Source organism: Saprolegnia parasitica (genome assembly GCF_000151545.1).
Source record: "Saprolegnia parasitica CBS 223.65 unplaced genomic scaffold supercont2.127, whole genome shotgun sequence".
NCBI lineage: Eukaryota > Oomycota > Saprolegniomycetes > Saprolegniales > Saprolegniaceae > Saprolegnia > Saprolegnia parasitica.
This window is the reverse complement of record NW_012156521.1, coordinates 56,281-72,033: the sequence shown is the minus strand read 5'-3', so window position 1 is coordinate 72,033 and position 15,753 is coordinate 56,281. Positions and strand designations below refer to the sequence as shown.

The 15,753-nt window shown below is 57.2% G+C and overlaps 7 protein-coding genes across 7 annotated transcripts; 2 read left to right on the top strand and 5 right to left on the bottom strand.

The window, feature by feature from the left end:
• Positions 1–845: 845 nt before the first annotated feature.
• SPRG_13499 (hypothetical protein) lies at positions 846–1,931 on the bottom strand (the record flags this gene model as incomplete). The annotated part of the gene is made up of 2 exons (XM_012353559.1): positions 846–1,720; positions 1,760–1,931. 2 exons carry the CDS (start codon positions 1,929–1,931, stop codon positions 846–848), a joined length of 1,047 nt encoding a protein of 348 aa, XP_012208949.1.
• Positions 1,932–2,403: 472 nt separating this feature from the next.
• Positions 2,404–3,464, bottom strand: SPRG_13498 (hypothetical protein; the record flags this gene model as incomplete). Its single annotated transcript, XM_012353558.1, has 2 exons — positions 2,404–3,038; positions 3,065–3,464. The coding sequence occupies 2 exons, from the start codon at positions 3,462–3,464 to the stop codon at positions 2,404–2,406; spliced, it is 1,035 nt and encodes a 344-aa protein (XP_012208948.1).
• A 1,012-nt stretch (positions 3,465–4,476) lies between these two features.
• Positions 4,477–6,488, bottom strand: SPRG_13497 (hypothetical protein; the record flags this gene model as incomplete). The annotated part of the gene is made up of 2 exons (XM_012353557.1): positions 4,477–4,777; positions 4,835–6,488. The coding sequence occupies 2 exons, from the start codon at positions 6,486–6,488 to the stop codon at positions 4,542–4,544; spliced, it is 1,890 nt and encodes a 629-aa protein (XP_012208947.1). The 3' UTR covers positions 4,477–4,541.
• A 494-nt stretch (positions 6,489–6,982) lies between these two features.
• SPRG_13496 (hypothetical protein) lies at positions 6,983–8,937 on the bottom strand (the record flags this gene model as incomplete). Its single annotated transcript, XM_012353556.1, has 2 exons — positions 6,983–8,566; positions 8,611–8,937. 2 exons carry the CDS (start codon positions 8,935–8,937, stop codon positions 6,998–7,000), a joined length of 1,896 nt encoding a protein of 631 aa, XP_012208946.1. The 3' UTR covers positions 6,983–6,997.
• A 182-nt stretch (positions 8,938–9,119) lies between these two features.
• Positions 9,120–9,410, top strand: SPRG_13495 (hypothetical protein; the record flags this gene model as incomplete). Its single annotated transcript, XM_012353555.1, has 2 exons — positions 9,120–9,241; positions 9,303–9,410. 2 exons carry the CDS (start codon positions 9,120–9,122, stop codon positions 9,367–9,369), a joined length of 189 nt encoding a protein of 62 aa, XP_012208945.1. The 3' UTR covers positions 9,370–9,410.
• Positions 9,411–9,848: 438 nt separating this feature from the next.
• Positions 9,849–11,798, top strand: SPRG_13494 (hypothetical protein; the record flags this gene model as incomplete). The annotated part of the gene is made up of 1 exon (XM_012353554.1): positions 9,849–11,798. One exon carries the CDS (start codon positions 9,849–9,851, stop codon positions 11,796–11,798), a length of 1,950 nt encoding a protein of 649 aa, XP_012208944.1.
• A 1,072-nt stretch (positions 11,799–12,870) lies between these two features.
• On the bottom strand, positions 12,871–14,850 carry SPRG_13493 (hypothetical protein; the record flags this gene model as incomplete). The annotated part of the gene is made up of 1 exon (XM_012353553.1): positions 12,871–14,850. One exon carries the CDS (start codon positions 14,848–14,850, stop codon positions 12,871–12,873), a length of 1,980 nt encoding a protein of 659 aa, XP_012208943.1.
• Between the last annotated feature and the right edge of the window lie 903 nt (positions 14,851–15,753).

The window sequence follows — 15,753 nt, the reverse complement described above, 5'->3', positions numbered from 1 at the left end:
AGCGTGTGCGTGGCAGCCATGGTAGCAGATGGAGTCGGTAGTTGGACGGCGAGGAAGACGAAGCTGGCGACGCCTAAGATCGTAGCGGCAATAAGAAACGCGACGACGCGGCGCATGATGCTTGCTTACCTTGGGATGCAATTCCAAAATGAGCGGTCCAAGTATGGATTTCCGCCGGTATCCTACGAGGCCATTGGCTAAAAAAGGAGCCAATGGCATCGCGCATAGATTGTTCGATTACCCAACTGCAAGTGACTTGTAAACGACACGAATACAAACCGCAAGCTTATTGCGCGCTGCCTTTGGATTGGATGAAATGACGATCGTCAGCGCCGCCGCCGCCGAAGATTGCAAATCTGTCGACCGGCGACTCCATCGGAACAACGCGTAGTAAATGACTCCGACGACGGAGTTCTAGCAAAACGCTAGTCAACACTAGGAGACACAACGCATCACAGAGAAGCCCTGGATTAAATAGCAAGAGCACGCGTCAACCGTGCGCTGTTGTCTCGCATTCACGACGCGAGAATAAGATGACCTTCAAGATGCCCCCAGATCCGAGTATAAATACGCACCCGGTTTGAAGATGGTAATACGGTCCGAGCAAGGATCGATCGACCGTCCAAAGCATACACCACGACTTGTGTCTTGCTGTGTCGGCGCATTTTCGCTCGCATTTCACTGCCTGTTGCATTACCGGTAGATGCATTAGACGAGAGTTATAGCCACGAGCTCAATGAATTTATGTAGGACTCTGTTACCGGTGGCCTCTTGGTGCTACCGACGAGAGAGAGACTAAGAAGCAGCGGCTGCAAACCACGAGGAACAGGCGCTCGGTCGTCTTATCACAGAAAGGAGCACAACGCCCGCCGCTGTGCCCAATACTCTTCGTAGAGCTCGTAGTAGAGAGGAAGAACGTGCGGTTGGCGCTCGATCGCGTCGGCGTCCATCGTCCATGGCTTGATGTACTGGTCCGAGTACGAGAAGTGATGAATGTACGTATGGCTGACTCGGTCGAGGAACGACGTGTAGCCAAAGAGGTACTTGTGCACGTTCTCCTTGAGATGCGTCGTGAGCACGACGTACTCGGAGGGAAGGATGCCGGCTACATGCTGCCACTCGACGTTGAGGACGTCCATGTCGAAGCGCACCTCGGTTTCATGCTCGATCGCGTGCTCCAAATGCGTGAAGAGCGCATTGTCTGGGTCCACGACGAGCAACACGGACGTGATGAACGGCTGAAGGTGCTCGAGCCAGTACGCGCGAGGTGCCCAAAAGACCGCGTGCGGCAGGTGGAAGAGCTCGTCGAGGTTCTTCATGATGACCGTGTCCGTGTCGACGTAGATGACGCGATCGTACCCGAGCTCTTGGAAGATGCGCAGCTTCGTGAGCGAGTCCTTGTAGTAGTCATTGCCCGTCTTGCGCCGCCAGCGAGCAACGGTCATGGGGCGAACCCCGCCGTTCACCAGAACCTGGCGCGCTTGCACCGAGACGTCTTCTGTGACCAACGCAACAATCTCAATGAACGATGGCGTGCCAAGCGCGCGGATCTTCTTGGCAGCGATGAGCGCGTTACACGCTTGGAGGTCGTTAGTCGCGTACAGCATGTAGGCCAGCTTTCGGCCGTCGACCGCAGGCAGTGGAGCCCACGGTTTGAACCCTGGGGCGTGCGACGCCGGGAGCGTTGTCGCAGGAAGGCGGCTGTGTCGAGGCTGCTCCGCTATTGCAGTCGTCGTTGAAGGTAGGACGAGCAAGATACCCGCGAGAGCCATGACGACGACCGCCGCGAGGCTGAGGAGCAAGGTCCCATGCCCTGTCGACGGCGACCGCGGATGAGCAAGGGCTGCGTGGCTCGGGTCGTCATGGCCTTGGATCAGAGTATCAGCAGCCTCGTCGAGCTTCGCATCGACCGGTACTCGGGTCGATGCCATAGCAGCAACGTTGGGCGATTCGTCGAGTCGACGCCATCGCGCCGAAGACAACGTGGCACCCTCGACAGCTGGTTGGTGGAGTCTGTTTTCAACATGTTTTCAACATTGCTAAACAGGTTTTAGACCGTTTTGCTTTGGCGATGGAGTGTAGCCATGGAGTGTAGCTGTGGTCGAGTTGATGGCACGAGAGCCAAGGGTCCGATCTCGTAACGCTAGCTCGTAGCGGCTCGTAGCCATGGTATTTGTCTATACATTTGGTCGGCAGACCCCTCACGACCACATGCTCTACCAGTAGCAAGCGTGGGTAATCAAGACCAAACTAGCAACTGCGATAGGGTAGGGTTGCGGTATAAATTCAGAAATGTACTCGTCAAATACGGACTTGTATCAACCTAATGGAGACAGCACAAGTACTCGTGGGCAGGTGTATCTGCAACGCGATAGCCATGTAGCGATCCATGGACAAGCGTGCTTAGATCGACGCCTCGCAGAAGAAGGAACCGCCGCCCGTCGGGTTGACGGTGAGGACGCAGACGCCATCCTTGCTGATGGCGCCCGTGATGGTATAACGCTTGCGACCATCCGGCGCTGGCGAGAGGCCGCCGTTCTTGCCCGACGGGTACGGGCAGTCGTTCCACTTGACGTTGCAGTTCTTGTCGACACTGACGTTATAGCAGTAGTTGTCGGCCGCGCCGTTGTTCCAGGCGCAAGTGCCAGAGTACGTGCACCACTCGAAGACGTTCTCCTGGACGCCGACCGTGTAGCTGCCGCCAAACGGGCCGAGCGTCGCCGACTCGCCCTGCTTGAGGTCGCCGTGGCCGTTGGACGAGAACCACGTCGCGGTCTTGTCCGTGTACTTGCAGACCTTGGGGAGGTTGTTGACAATCGAGAGCTTGCCGCCCCAGAGACCCGACCCGTTGTCCGAGGGCGAGCCGCTCGACGGCGAAGGCGTAGGCGCAGGCGTGGGGGCGGGGTCGGAGCAGGCGTCGGTGCCGGCGTGGGAGCCGGAGTCGGGGCGGGCGTCGGCGCGGGCGTTGGCGCGGGCGTTGGCGCTTCTGTCGTCGGGGCCGGCGTAGGCACTTCGGTGACCGGTGCCGTCGTCGGCGTCTGCGTTGTCGTCGCGTTTTCCGTACCCGGAAGCGCGTTGAGGTCGCCAATCAACGTCACGTTGGCCGACTCGGGCGCATCGGCGGTCGTGGCCACCGGGGTGAACGTGCTCTCCGCCGGGACACTGTCGAGGTGGCCCGTCGAGCCGACCAAGGTTTCGCCGTTGGCAGCCGCCGTCGTCGGCTTGGGTGTCGTGGAAAGGCCTTCGCCCGTGCTGGCGTCTGTCGAGCTCGTCGCTGCAAACGTCACAACGCCGACAGCGGCAACGACTGCGAGGCCGCAGCCCGCCATGATGAGCATGCGCTTCTTGCGCTGGAGATCGCCATGCTCGTTTTCCTTGTCTTCGAGGCCGCTCGGCGTCAAGTCGTTGTGGCTGATCGAGGGCGACCGCGGGGACGCTTCGCTGGACCGACCAAAGAAACCCATCCTCGTCTCGTTGCAAGTTCTCAAATGCTGCGAACGTCGTCCATGTCGCGACGGGAGCCAGCGCGTTACTCTCTGCCGTGACACACGGCCGGCCGAGTTTGCTGTGCACCCATCTTTTACCACCACGGAAAACAAAAACTGGCCTTTTGTAATAAATCCACACGCGTTAAGCCTCTTTTGAATTGTCGGCTCGACCCTACCCGCCATAACAGCCATTGCGCCGCTGTAGTGTATCTCGGTCCAAGATGGCGGCAGCGCCAGACAAACCGCCGCCGGTTTGCCACGCGACCGCGATACAACGACTACCCGTACTACTGCGGTGGTAGGAGCCACTGCGTCGATCGCAGCTGCCTTCCTGCGAAGGACGACCGTTTGCGTTGGGTGGCATGACGCCCAGCGGCGCTGCGGCACAAAAGTACACGGTACTCTGCCGACAGCTGGCGAATGTGTGTGCGAACGTAACCAACCGCGTCGACTTGAAGCTACGCCAAGTCGTTCGTCGTTCTCGCTGTGGATGGCCTTTTCAGACGCCCGACTTTTCTCCACGCCCTCAGCGATGCAGAGTAGAGTTGAGGATACATGGAGTGGCGTGCTGCGCAGGGACGTGGTCGTCGTAAAAGGCTGCGTCGCGCTCTGTAGCGTTAGCATGCACACCTCTACAAGGGTGTTGGGACGTGCGACCGAGTGTAGTGGCCGTCGTGTAATGGTCTGCGTTTCTACACCTATCGCAAGGCGCCGACGAGGGGCCATTGGCCGCAGTCCATGACGCGGCGTCTGCTCATGGCGGTCGAGCCCGTCGGGCCTGGTGGTGGAATGAGGATGATGATGATGATGATCGGGGGCGACTCAGATCGCATCTCGTCGCGCCGAGGACAGTACTCGCACCGTAGGATGGTAGCGTCGTGTGCGGTACCGGTAATAGGGCCATGTCGATCGGACAATATTTTACACAAAATGGTAGTATTGCTATTTGCCTTTTAGAACACCCGAACGCCTCTTTTGATTGTGTGTTGTTCATTCTTGTTTAAACAACATCATTCTATTCATGTATAAACGTGTGCACAATGAGTTGTGTCTCTACTTGAGTTTGATGAAAGAGTTCTTGAGGATCTTGACGTTGTACACGACGCTGGGGACTTCGGTGAGGTTGCCGTCGAGGATGTGGATGTTGGCGTCGCCGTCCTGCGCCAGCATAAAGTACTCGTCCGTCGCATCGGCTGTGGCCGACGGCGGTTCGTCGGGCGACGTCACCGGCTTGGTGGGCAGCGACCTGACGTGCACGGCCAGCATGACTCGTTTCTTCGCCAGGAGGTCTTTGGCCGGCAAGCCAAAACACGTTAAATGGCTCATGTAAAACCATTGGAGCGTACTCAGCCGGCGCGCACTGATGCAAACGACCGAGCCAGGACCGGTCGGGAGCTCGTGCGGCTCGATGCCCCAGAGAAAGTCGCACATGATCGACGTGCTGTTGTAGACCGCTTGGCGCGCCAAGCTGTTTTTGCGCAGCATTTTCCAATGCGCCAGGTTCCACACGTGGTCGAGCACGAGGATGACGACGATATTGACGAGGAGTACGAACACGACGTACGGCGCGACGCGGATGTAAATGCCGTGGACGACCTCGACGCGAATCCCGTCGAGTGGCTCGGTGTGCTGGTACAGCTCGTAGCTGTCCGAGTTGCTATAGTCGATAAAGGACGGGATGAAAAAGAGGGAGAGGCCGCTGAGGTACAAGGCGGTGACGCTCGAGAAGTTGAAGAAGCCCATCATGACGCTCTGGCCATTGAACGACGCGATACCGAGGAGGTTCCAGAGCAATTTGCAGAGCTTGAGGATGACGAGGTTGAGCCAGAGAAGGCGGAACGAGAGCGCAAAGATCTCGATCGACACGAGCGCTTGCGGCGCCGGCGCGTTGTAGACGCTGACGTCCCGGGCGTAGCGCAGACAATTTTGCAAGTCGAGGACGACCGAGAGTGTGTACAGATAGACAAAAATGTCCGAGTTGAAGAGCAGCATGTCGTAGCTCAGAGCTTCGGACGGAAATGGAAAGTACTTGGGCACGACGGTGCGAATCGCCTTGGCGACGAACGAGTCGGGTTTCGCCGGGTCGACTTCAAACCACTGCACGGTGCGGCGGCTCGCAATGTACCCGCCAACGCCCACAAAAATCGCAAGGAGCTTGACGATGAGGGCGGTGAGCGCCATCGCCGAGTTGACGACCGTGAATCCGAGCTGGTACGTCGAGCCCGGCACGAAGGCACTGGACGTGACCGTGAGCGTCTTGACCGCGTCATTGTAGATCATTTTGAACTCACACGTCGAGTACCCGAGCTCCGCGACCGTGTCGCAGCCGGTGCAGTAGTTGCGCGAGTAGATGCGGAAGTACGGCACCACCTGCGTTTGGGGTGTCGGCGTGTTGGCGAGGACGATATCACGCGTGAAGCGCTTGTCGACGGTGGTCCGCCCCGGGAGGTACCCATGCTTGAGGAGGTCGACGCTGCTGGCACCAGCCGGCACCTTGTCGTTGGCATTGGTCGCATGGGTGAAGGCGTTGCCGCGGTAGAACGTCGTCGCGTCGGCCGCGACGGCGAGCTTGACCTTGTTGGAGACGCTCAGATCCACGTTATAGTCGCCTTGAAAGATGGGGCAGAGGACGGTCGACGGCGTAAGCTCAAACTCGCCGGCAGAAATCGCGAAGACGCGGTCGTTCTTGCTGACCAAGTTGACCACCGTGTAGTTGGCCATCCACTGACCCATGTTGGACATGTTGGCGATCGAGTACCCGCGCATGTAGCTGTACTGCGTCTCGAGCTGCGGGGCGTTCTGAACCGCACCAATTGGCGTCAGAAAGAAATACCCGCCCGCGAGGTAGTTGCTGAGCGCCCAGTTGTTGACGACGGCGTCCATTGCGAGAAGCAAGACGACGAAGAGGCTCATCGCGCGCTTGACGTAGTCGTACCCGAGGCGTGCGAGGCCGCGCACCCCATGGTGGTCGACGACGAACGCGTGGATTGATGGAGGCATCGCGTCGAGTGGCAACTGCAAGTGACGATACTTGAAGTAACTTCGGTTTCGGCTAAAAACAAACAGGCGGGTTCGAAGTGGCGTCTTCGTTTGCTTTGCTTGGGAACGCCGATCGCGTGCACTGCTGCTCGATATTTTTATACGTGTAATGATGCTGCTCCGAAGCACGCCGGGATCGAGCGGTCCGATCCAGGGCTGTGCAGGCGCGGAGTCCAATGCTGGCTGAGTAGCGTACGGAAACCTTGTCCAACACGGCGCAGCTCGATGCTTTACAAGTAACATTATTGCAACCATTGAGGATCCAAGCGGCGACCAAACCAAGTGACGTCCGCTGATGATTCGAGCCGATGGATGATGCTCCCCTCAGGTACTCACAGTTAGTAGACTCGAGACGCATGAGATCGCCCTCTGCGTACTTTCGAAAATAAGATTTCTTATTGTCTATTGACTTGCACTAGGATGCAATAGTTGTCTATAAACATGCACTAGAAAAAGTCAAGTGTCTCGAGTCATCGGATCGTGACGCGCGTGTTCTTGAGCACCTTGATATTGTACACAAGGCTCGTCACCTCAGTCAGCGTGTGGTCGAGAAGGTGGATGTTGCGGTCCCAGTCCTGGACGAGGAGGCACATGTTCTCCGTGCCCTCGTCGGCATCCGTTGTCGTTGCAATCGTCGAGGTGTCGGTCGCCGACGCATCCCACACGGAGCTGGCCTTCGCCGAGCGCACCGAGCTCTTGACCTGCAGCGTTGCCTTCTTTCGAATCACGAGGTCTTTGGCCGGCAGACAAAAGCACGTCAAGTGGCACATGAAAAACCACTGGAGCGTACTGAGGCGCCGGGCGCGCACAAGGACAATCGCGCCGTCTGCGCCGTTGACATGGGCGCGCGGCTCGATGCCCCAGAGAAAATCGCACAGGATCGACGTGCTGTTGTAGACCGCTTGGCGCGCCAAACTGTTTTTGCGCAGCATCTTGAAGTACTTGTAGTTGATGCCGTGATCCAGCAGAATCACCACCAAGAGGTTGAGGACGAGTGCGAACACCACGTACGGAGCAACGCGGAGGTATTTGCCGTTGATGACATTGACACCGATGCCATCGATCGGCTCGATCGCGTTGTAAATGTCGACCGACACCGAGTTGTTGTACTCGATGAGCGCCGGTACGTAAAAGAGCAGAATCGCCGAGAGGTAGAGGTACGTGACACTGGAGAAATTGAAGAAGCCCATGGTCGTGCTCTGGCCATTGTACGACGCAATGCCGAGGAGGTTCCAGAGCAATTTGGCGAGCTTGAGGATCGCGAGGTTGCCCCACAGCAGACGCAGCGAGAGGGAAAACATTTCAATCGACACAAGGAACCGTGGCGCGAGCGCGTTGTAGAAGTTGACATTGCGCGTGTGTTGCATGCTGTTTTGCAAGTCGAGGAGCACCGCGAACGTGTACAACAGCACGAAAATGTCCGAGTTGTACATGAACATGTCGTAGCTGAGCGCGTCGCTCTGGTACGGAAAGTACTTTGGAATGACCGTCCGAAGAACCTTGGTGAGCATCGAGTCGGGTTTCGCCGGGTCCACTTCGAGCCACTGGATCGTGCGCCGGCCCGCAAGGTATCCCGCGATGGCGAATAGAATCGCGATGAGCTTGGTCACGATCGCGACTTGGCCAAACGCGGAATTGAGGACCGTGGACCCAAGCTTGTACGTCGAGCCCGGTACAAAGGCACTGGACGTGACCGTGAGCGTCTTGGCCGCGTCATTGTAGACCATTTTGAACTCGCATGTTGAGTACCCGAGCTCGGCGACCGGGTCACAGCCGGTGCAGTAGTTGCGTGAGAGGATTCGAAAGTAGGGCACGACCTGGGTCTGCTCAGACGACGTATTCTGGATCGAAAAGTCGCGCGTGAAGCGCTTGTCGACGGTCGTCTGGCCGGGGAGGTACCCGCGCGCGATGACGTCGGCGCTGCGCATATCCGGCGTCGCCACGTCGACGGTCGCATCGTTCGTAAACATGTGCGTGAGCATGTTGCCGCGGTAGTAGGTCGTCGCGTCGGTCGCAAGTGCCAATTTCACTTTTTTGAACTGTCAATGTTGCCATAGACGCCTTGAAAGACGGGACAGAGCACCATGGCCGGCGTCAAGTCGTATTCGCCCGCCGAGATGACGTAGAACCGGTCGCTTTTCTGCACAAAGTTGATGATCGTAAAGTTCGACATCCACTGACCCATGTTGGACAAGTTCTTGATCGAGAGACCGCGCATGTAGCTGTACTTGGTCTCGAGCTGCCGCGCGTTCTGGACAGACCCGAGCGGCGTCAAGAAAAAGTATCCACCCCCGAGGTAGTTGCTTAGCGTCCAGTTGTTCACAAGCGCGTCCATGAGGATGAGGAGGATGACGAGGAAGCCCGCAATATTCTTGGCATAGCCGAACCCGCGGTACGCGAGGCCTCGCATGCTGCCCGAATCGATACCATTGCCCAACCTGCTGCGTCGCCGCGACATGAGTTTTACGCGGTGGCTTTTCTGACGACTCCAGCGTGGGTTTTGAAAATGCGATAAATTTAGAGAGCCCCCCATTTTGTTGCAACTGACGCAACCGCTCCTGTTGCGTGGACCCACGGCACACGCACGCAACAATGCCAAATGCGGCCGCGCTCAGCGCCAACCAGCTCATGACGCAGTACGCCTTTCAGGGTGGCAGTAGCATTGGGCATCTCTTCAACGCCAACTACACCGTGTTCAACTTTCAGCAATTCCCGTCCGAGATGACTCATATCGGACGGGAATTGCTCGGCCCGACCAAAACGGGGTCTTTTTAGCCAAAACAGTTTGGCGCGCCAAGCGAACAGCAACCCGATTGTCTGCGATTACTGGACGGTTGCCTGAGCTGCGCATGAAGAAGCAGTCGATTAGCAACGTACTATCGCGCCTCCAGACGCAGCAAACCGATACAACAATCTTCTTTGCAATCAGCGACGCTGTCTCGGTTCTGAACGCTGCAAATCCCGGCGGCCGCGGCTATGACATTCACGACTCGGTCTACATGGTCGTCCAGGACAGCGACCGCTCCTTCTCGACGGTCAGCTCAGCGACGTGTCGAGTCTTGTCGACAACATCAAGATTCTCAAACACTACTTTTGTCACCATTACGTACGACGACACACGTCATCGATATTGGATACTAGTATGTATCTACTGTCAACATTGTCCTACATGCATAATGACGAGGACCCAAGCTCGTTCAATCGAGGTACCAAGGAGCGTCGGTCGGTGTTTGCTGCCGGCCTTTCTCTAAAAAGTCTGCCAATTTCGTGCGCAGCGCTTATTATAGCAACCACCAACGGCTGTCAACCGGTGGGAACGGCATGCGCTCCGAATCGACGGAGCCGCTTCGCGTGCGCCTCGCCCGCGCCTCGGACACGCTGCACTGGTACGCTACGCGCCTCTTTGGGTCGCTCGTCGTCTTGCTGCTCACGGTGGACGCGGTCGTCAACAACTGGTCGCTCAACAACTTTCTCGGTGGCGGCTTCTTCTTCTTGACGCCGGTCGGCGGCATTGGTGCCGCATATGAGCTCGATACCGAGTACAGCTTTGGGCACGGCCGCGCGATCGCCAACCTCTCGGACGTTGGGTACTGGATGACGAATGTGAGCGTGAGCCACCTCGTGACCAAGAGCAAGCACATGTACACGTTCACGGCCGGCGAGTTTGCGCTCACGCCGTCCACGGATCTCTGTCCGATCTTTCAAGGCACGTACAGTGCGTCGGCCGGCTCATCGATTCGCTTGGCGCTCGCAGACGACGCGATCTCGTTCTACCGCGGCCACGCGATGGACCATTTCTTCACAAACGATCAAACCACCAGCTTGGCAACGCCAGGCATGTCGAGCGCCGACCTCTTTTCGCTCGGGTACGTCCCCGGGCGCACGAGCGTCGACAAGCGCTTCACGACGCCGTTCAGAATCGCCAACACGTCTCAACTGCAGCATCTCGTCGTGCCCTATTTCCGCATCTACACGCACAACTTTTGCACCGGATGCACGCCGATCGCGGAGCTCGGCTTCAGTCGCTGCAACTTGACCTTGGGGTATAGTGACGCCAATCAAACGCTCCGCGTCGTCTCCAGCGCCTTTGTACCCGGCTCGACGTACAAGCTGGGCGTGACCATGGTCAACTCGGTCGTCGGCGTCGTGTCGCTGGTCGCCAAGCTCGCGGCGATCATGCTCGGTATTGCGGGCTTCCTCGCGAGCCGCCGGACTGTGCAGTGGTTTGAAGTCGACCCATCCACGCCCGACTCGGTCGTCGCCAAGGTGCTTCGGACCGTCGTCCCCAAGTACTTTCCATTTCCGAGCCACGCGCTGAGCTACGACATGTTTTGCTACAATTCGGACGTCTTCGTGCTCCTCTACGCGTCCTCGGTGCTCCTCGATCTGCAAAACTGCCTCTTGTACGTCGGCCGCATCAACGTGTACAACAACGCGCATGTGCCCCAAACACTTCCGTTGCTCACGACGCTTTCGCTCTCGTGTCGAATGCTCTGGGTCAACTGCGCGATCCTCAAGGTGTGCAAGATCCTCTGGAACCTCGTCGTGCACGCCGAGTACAATGGCCAAAGCAACGTCATGACGTTCTTCAACTTTTCCAGTGTCACGTACCTCTACCTTAGCGCGGTCCTGCTCTTCTTTATTCCCGCGTTCGTCGAGTACGACAACTCGGTAACCATGGATTTGCCCAAGTCGGTCGAGTCGCTCGATGGACTCCGCGTCGAGGTGGTGCACGGCAGCTACATGCGCGTCGCCGTGTCCATTCTGTACCTCCTGCTCATCAATGTCTTTGGCGTGACGGTCATCGACCACGCCATCAACTACAAGTATTGGCGCACGCTGCGCAACAACTCGCTTACGCGTCAAACCGTGTACAACAGCAGCTCGATCCTCTGCGACTACCTTCCGCCCCTCGAGAACCACGACGACGGCGTGACGACCACGACGAGCATCCGCGCGCGCCGGCTGAGCACGCTGCAGTGGTTTTTCATGAGCCACTTGACGTGCTTTGGCTTGCCGGCCAAAGACCTCTATGTGAAGAAGAAGAAGACGATGCTCATCCACATCAAGGCCGCGCGGACGTTTCGGAATCTGACGGCGCAGGCGGCCGAGCCGACCACCGCGATCGATGAAGAGGCGCCGGAAGAGCTCTTTACGATCGTCCAAGACGGCGACCGCGTGATCCACTTGCTCGATGGCAGCTTTGCCAGTGTGGGCAGCGCAGCCTTCAATACTAAAGTGCTCAGGAACGCGCCCATGACGATCCGATAGAGGTTGGAATATACGTCGTACGTTTTTATACACGGTGGTGCTGTCGACGTGGTGAAACCAGCAGCCTCATATCCGCCGGCTACTCTGCGGTCCTACGCACCTTGGTCAGTCCATCGACCCTTCTCGAACGAAAGGGATGGCCCTTGTGTTTGCGTCACCAAAAAGCCAAGTGCAATGGCCCATCTCGGTGTATAGTACTAGCGAGTATCCGGCAGTGAGGACGGCGGCGAGTCTCAACCGGCACCATTTTCGAGTCGAAACTGGAAGATTTGGGGCTCAACTTCGCAACTACTACTACAGCAGTAGTTCAAGCGAGACGCTTGCGCTTCGGGAAACCTCCAAGCGCAAGCTTGTTGAAAGAAACCGAGCCCTAAACCGGTTGGACTAGCCGACGACGCTGAACGGTTTCGATAGCCGGTGAAGTGAGGCTGTGCGACGCGGCTCTCGATGGTCGAGTGCGTGGAGGCAGGAGTACATAAATCCAATAGGATTTATGTGCTGTTGGTGGAGGGGAGGGGTCATCGCCGAGGGTCAGTGCCTTGCGGCAACGCGTGCAAAATCACGCGTCAAGTGAGAAAGTGCGGAGCTGTGAAGAACCGATTTAGAGTCCTGGAGACCATTGCAGTGATTTTTTGTGTATTTTGCGAACCTGTTAGCCGATTCGCTGGAATTTTGGCTTGTTCGATAGGATTTTCATGTAGATTTGAAACGCATCGAAGTGATCTCTCAGAAACGCATACACCGCTAGAAACAGTGCCGGTAAAGTAGGAATGGTAGTTATTTTCCATCCTAAGACAGTATAAATTGTGAAAACCGATCTGAAATCAGATGTGGGAGGCTTGACTCCGACTGCTTGGGTGCATCAGATTATGGGGTGCTAGGCTCCAATCCGGCCTTTGGTCTCAACTCTCAAAGCTGATCGAAAAATCACTGTCAATGGTCTCGAGGACTAATAGACTGCGAATCTTGTACGAAGCGCCCTTCTTGGTTGTGTTCACCATGTCGGCAAATATTAATGCAAGTACGTCAACATGTAATAGCTAGCAGTCTAAAACCAGCATGTTCGGTTGTCTCACTTGATGGTGACGGTCGTGTTCTTGAGCACCTTGATGTTGTACACGAGGCTCGTCACGTCGTTGAGCTGGCCGTCCAGGAGGTGGATGTTGTGGTCGCCGTCCTGGACGACCATGTACGCGCCGTCGTCGGGCACGGGTGACGGCAGCGGCAGCGCCGTTGGATACGTGATCGAACTCGAGCGCGAGCTCGAATTCGCCGTGTGGTGGTGCTTGACGTTGACATGTACGATCGAGAGCTTCTTGGCCCGGAGCTCCTTCTCCGGCAAGCCAAAGCACGTCAAATGGCTCATGAAGAACCACTGCAGTGTGCTCAAGCGGCGCGCGCGGCACACGATCGACGACGCGGCGCCGTCCGCGTCCGGCTCGATGCCGTCGACAAAGTCGCATACGATCGAGCTGCTGTTGTACATGGCTTGGCGCGCCAGTGAGTTTTTCGCCAAAAGCTGCCAGTAGCGCCAATTCCAGAGCCGATCGGCGGCCGTGACAAGGAAGAGGTTGACGACGAGGCCGACGCCGACGGACGAGAGCACGCGGAGGTAAAACCCGTCGAAGACGCGGACGCGGATGCCGTCGATGCTTTCGTTGACGTTGCGAATTGGCGTCGCCACCGAGTTGTTGTACTCAATGTACGCGGGCACGTAGAAGAGGAGGACTGCGCTGAGGTACACGGACGTCGTGGACGAGAGGTTCAAGAAGCCCATGAGCGTGCTCTCGCCGTTGACCGTCGCGGCGCTCACAAAGCTCCAGACAATCTTGAGAAGCTTGAGGAACGCGCAGTTGACCCAGAGAAGCCGGCTCGAGAGAGAAAACATTTGCAGCGAGTGGACGAATTGCGGTGCGAGATTGTTGTACACGTTGACTTCGCGAACAAAGATGAACGACGTGTTGAGGTCGAGAAGCACCGAGAGCGCATACAGAAACACAAACAAATCCGAGTTGTAGCAAAACGATGCGTAGCTCAGCGCGTTGCTCTGGTACGGAAAGAGCTTGGGAAAGACCATGCGAAAGGCACGCGCCCCGACCCCGTCGACTTTAGTAGGGTCCACTTCGAGCCACTGGACGGTGCGCCGACCGGCGAGGTACCCGCAGATCGCGATGGCGATCGCTGCCAGCTTGATGTAGAGCGCTGCGACGCCGAACGAGGAGTTGGGCATCATGAGCCCGAGAAAGTACGTCGAGCCTGGCACAAAGCTGCTGTTGGTCACGCGAAGCGCTTTCGTCGTGTCATTGTAGACATAAGTAAAGTTGCAAATGCCGTGGCCGAGCTCCGCCGCCGGCGCGCACCCGGTGCAGTACGTCCGGGGGAAGATGCGGTAAAACTTGACGATCTGGGATTGCGGCGTCGAGGTGTTTTGAACCAGCACGTCGTGCGTGAAGCGGAGGTCCGTGCCCGTGCGTCCGGGCACATAGCCGAGCTCGAACAACTCGGTGGACTTCATGGACGAGTTGCCCAAGTTGGCCTCAGCGTCGTCCGTGAAAAAATGCGTGAGCGCGTTGCCGCGGTAGAATGTCACCGTGTCGGACGCGAGCGCCAGCCGGACGTTGCCGACGCTTGGAATTCCGTACGTTTGAGCGAACGTCGGACACAGGTTGGTCGCCCGTGTCAACGGAAACTCGCCGGCATTGATGACGTACACATCGTCACTGTCGGTGACGAGGCGGACAATGGTTGCGTTGGCGATCCATTGACCAATCTTGGAAAGGTCGTGGATGCCGAGGCTCCGCGCGTAGCTGTACTGCGCACTGAGCTGCTGCGCGTTTTGCGCCGCTGCGATCGGCGTGAAGAAGAACTTGCCGTCGCCAAGGTACGCGTTGATGGCCCAGTTGTTGACGATCGCGTCGCTCGCAATGAGCGGGAGGACGAAGAGACCTCCGATTGCGACGGTGCGTTGGTACAAGCACCGCCAGTGGCTGCACAGCGAGTCCTTGGACTTGACACTCGTCACCTTACCCGTCATGTAGGCGCTTCGTCCCATCGTGTCAAGTTTGAGTGTGAATGATCGGCGTTGACAAATCCGCGTTTCAAAAATGCGTCACGTTGCGTATATATCTTTTCACCTCATTTTGGACGAAACGCCAGAAAGGCGTCGTCCCACGACACAGGTACATGTAAACGACTCGAAAGTTAATAATCTCAAGGGTCAATTAACTACTTTATTGCCCCTGGTGTATTGACGATGCGCGTCGTCAGTCGATCACGTTGTTCCCGCAGTCGTCGGTGGGGAAACTCAGCGGTTGGAGTGTCTACTCGTGGCCTCCAACGTCCAAGCACACACGTCTCTCTTTTTGCGGGGGCGTTGCACGGCAGGAAACGATGGCCCCCCGCCGGTGGCACGACGATGTCGTCCCACAGCGATGACAACGCGTTAGCTCGCGGCTGTGCACCAATAGGGCGCTTTAACAGCCCACAAGTCCTACATCCTCGAGGGGGATTCAAAACCAGGAGCATTCCCGTATTTTCTTGATCGTACAGACCCTCCTCATATTGCAAACTGGATGCGTGCGACGACGACGACGACTCGTCGCCTACACGCGCAGCCAGCCCAACGATGGCGCCGTTTCTTTTACACAGTTTGAGCGCTTGTTTTCCCATGCGTGTCTCGACGTTGAGGAAACCAGATCGTAGTCCTTCCTCGTGACCACCTAAATTGTACTATCCTTCATGACACCTGTACGTGTTGCATTGCTCGTGGGATTCGACGAAACAATTCGTTGTTGTTGAAGTGAGTCTATTTAGATATACTAAACTGAACTGGATATGGTGGTGGACCATCGATTCCAAGGTGCTACGACGAGCCGGCCGCCGAGAGGCTTAGCCGAGCGGGAGACGTGGCGTGTAAACGGCACGATGCCGGAACAAAGTTGTCGCGTAGCCATGC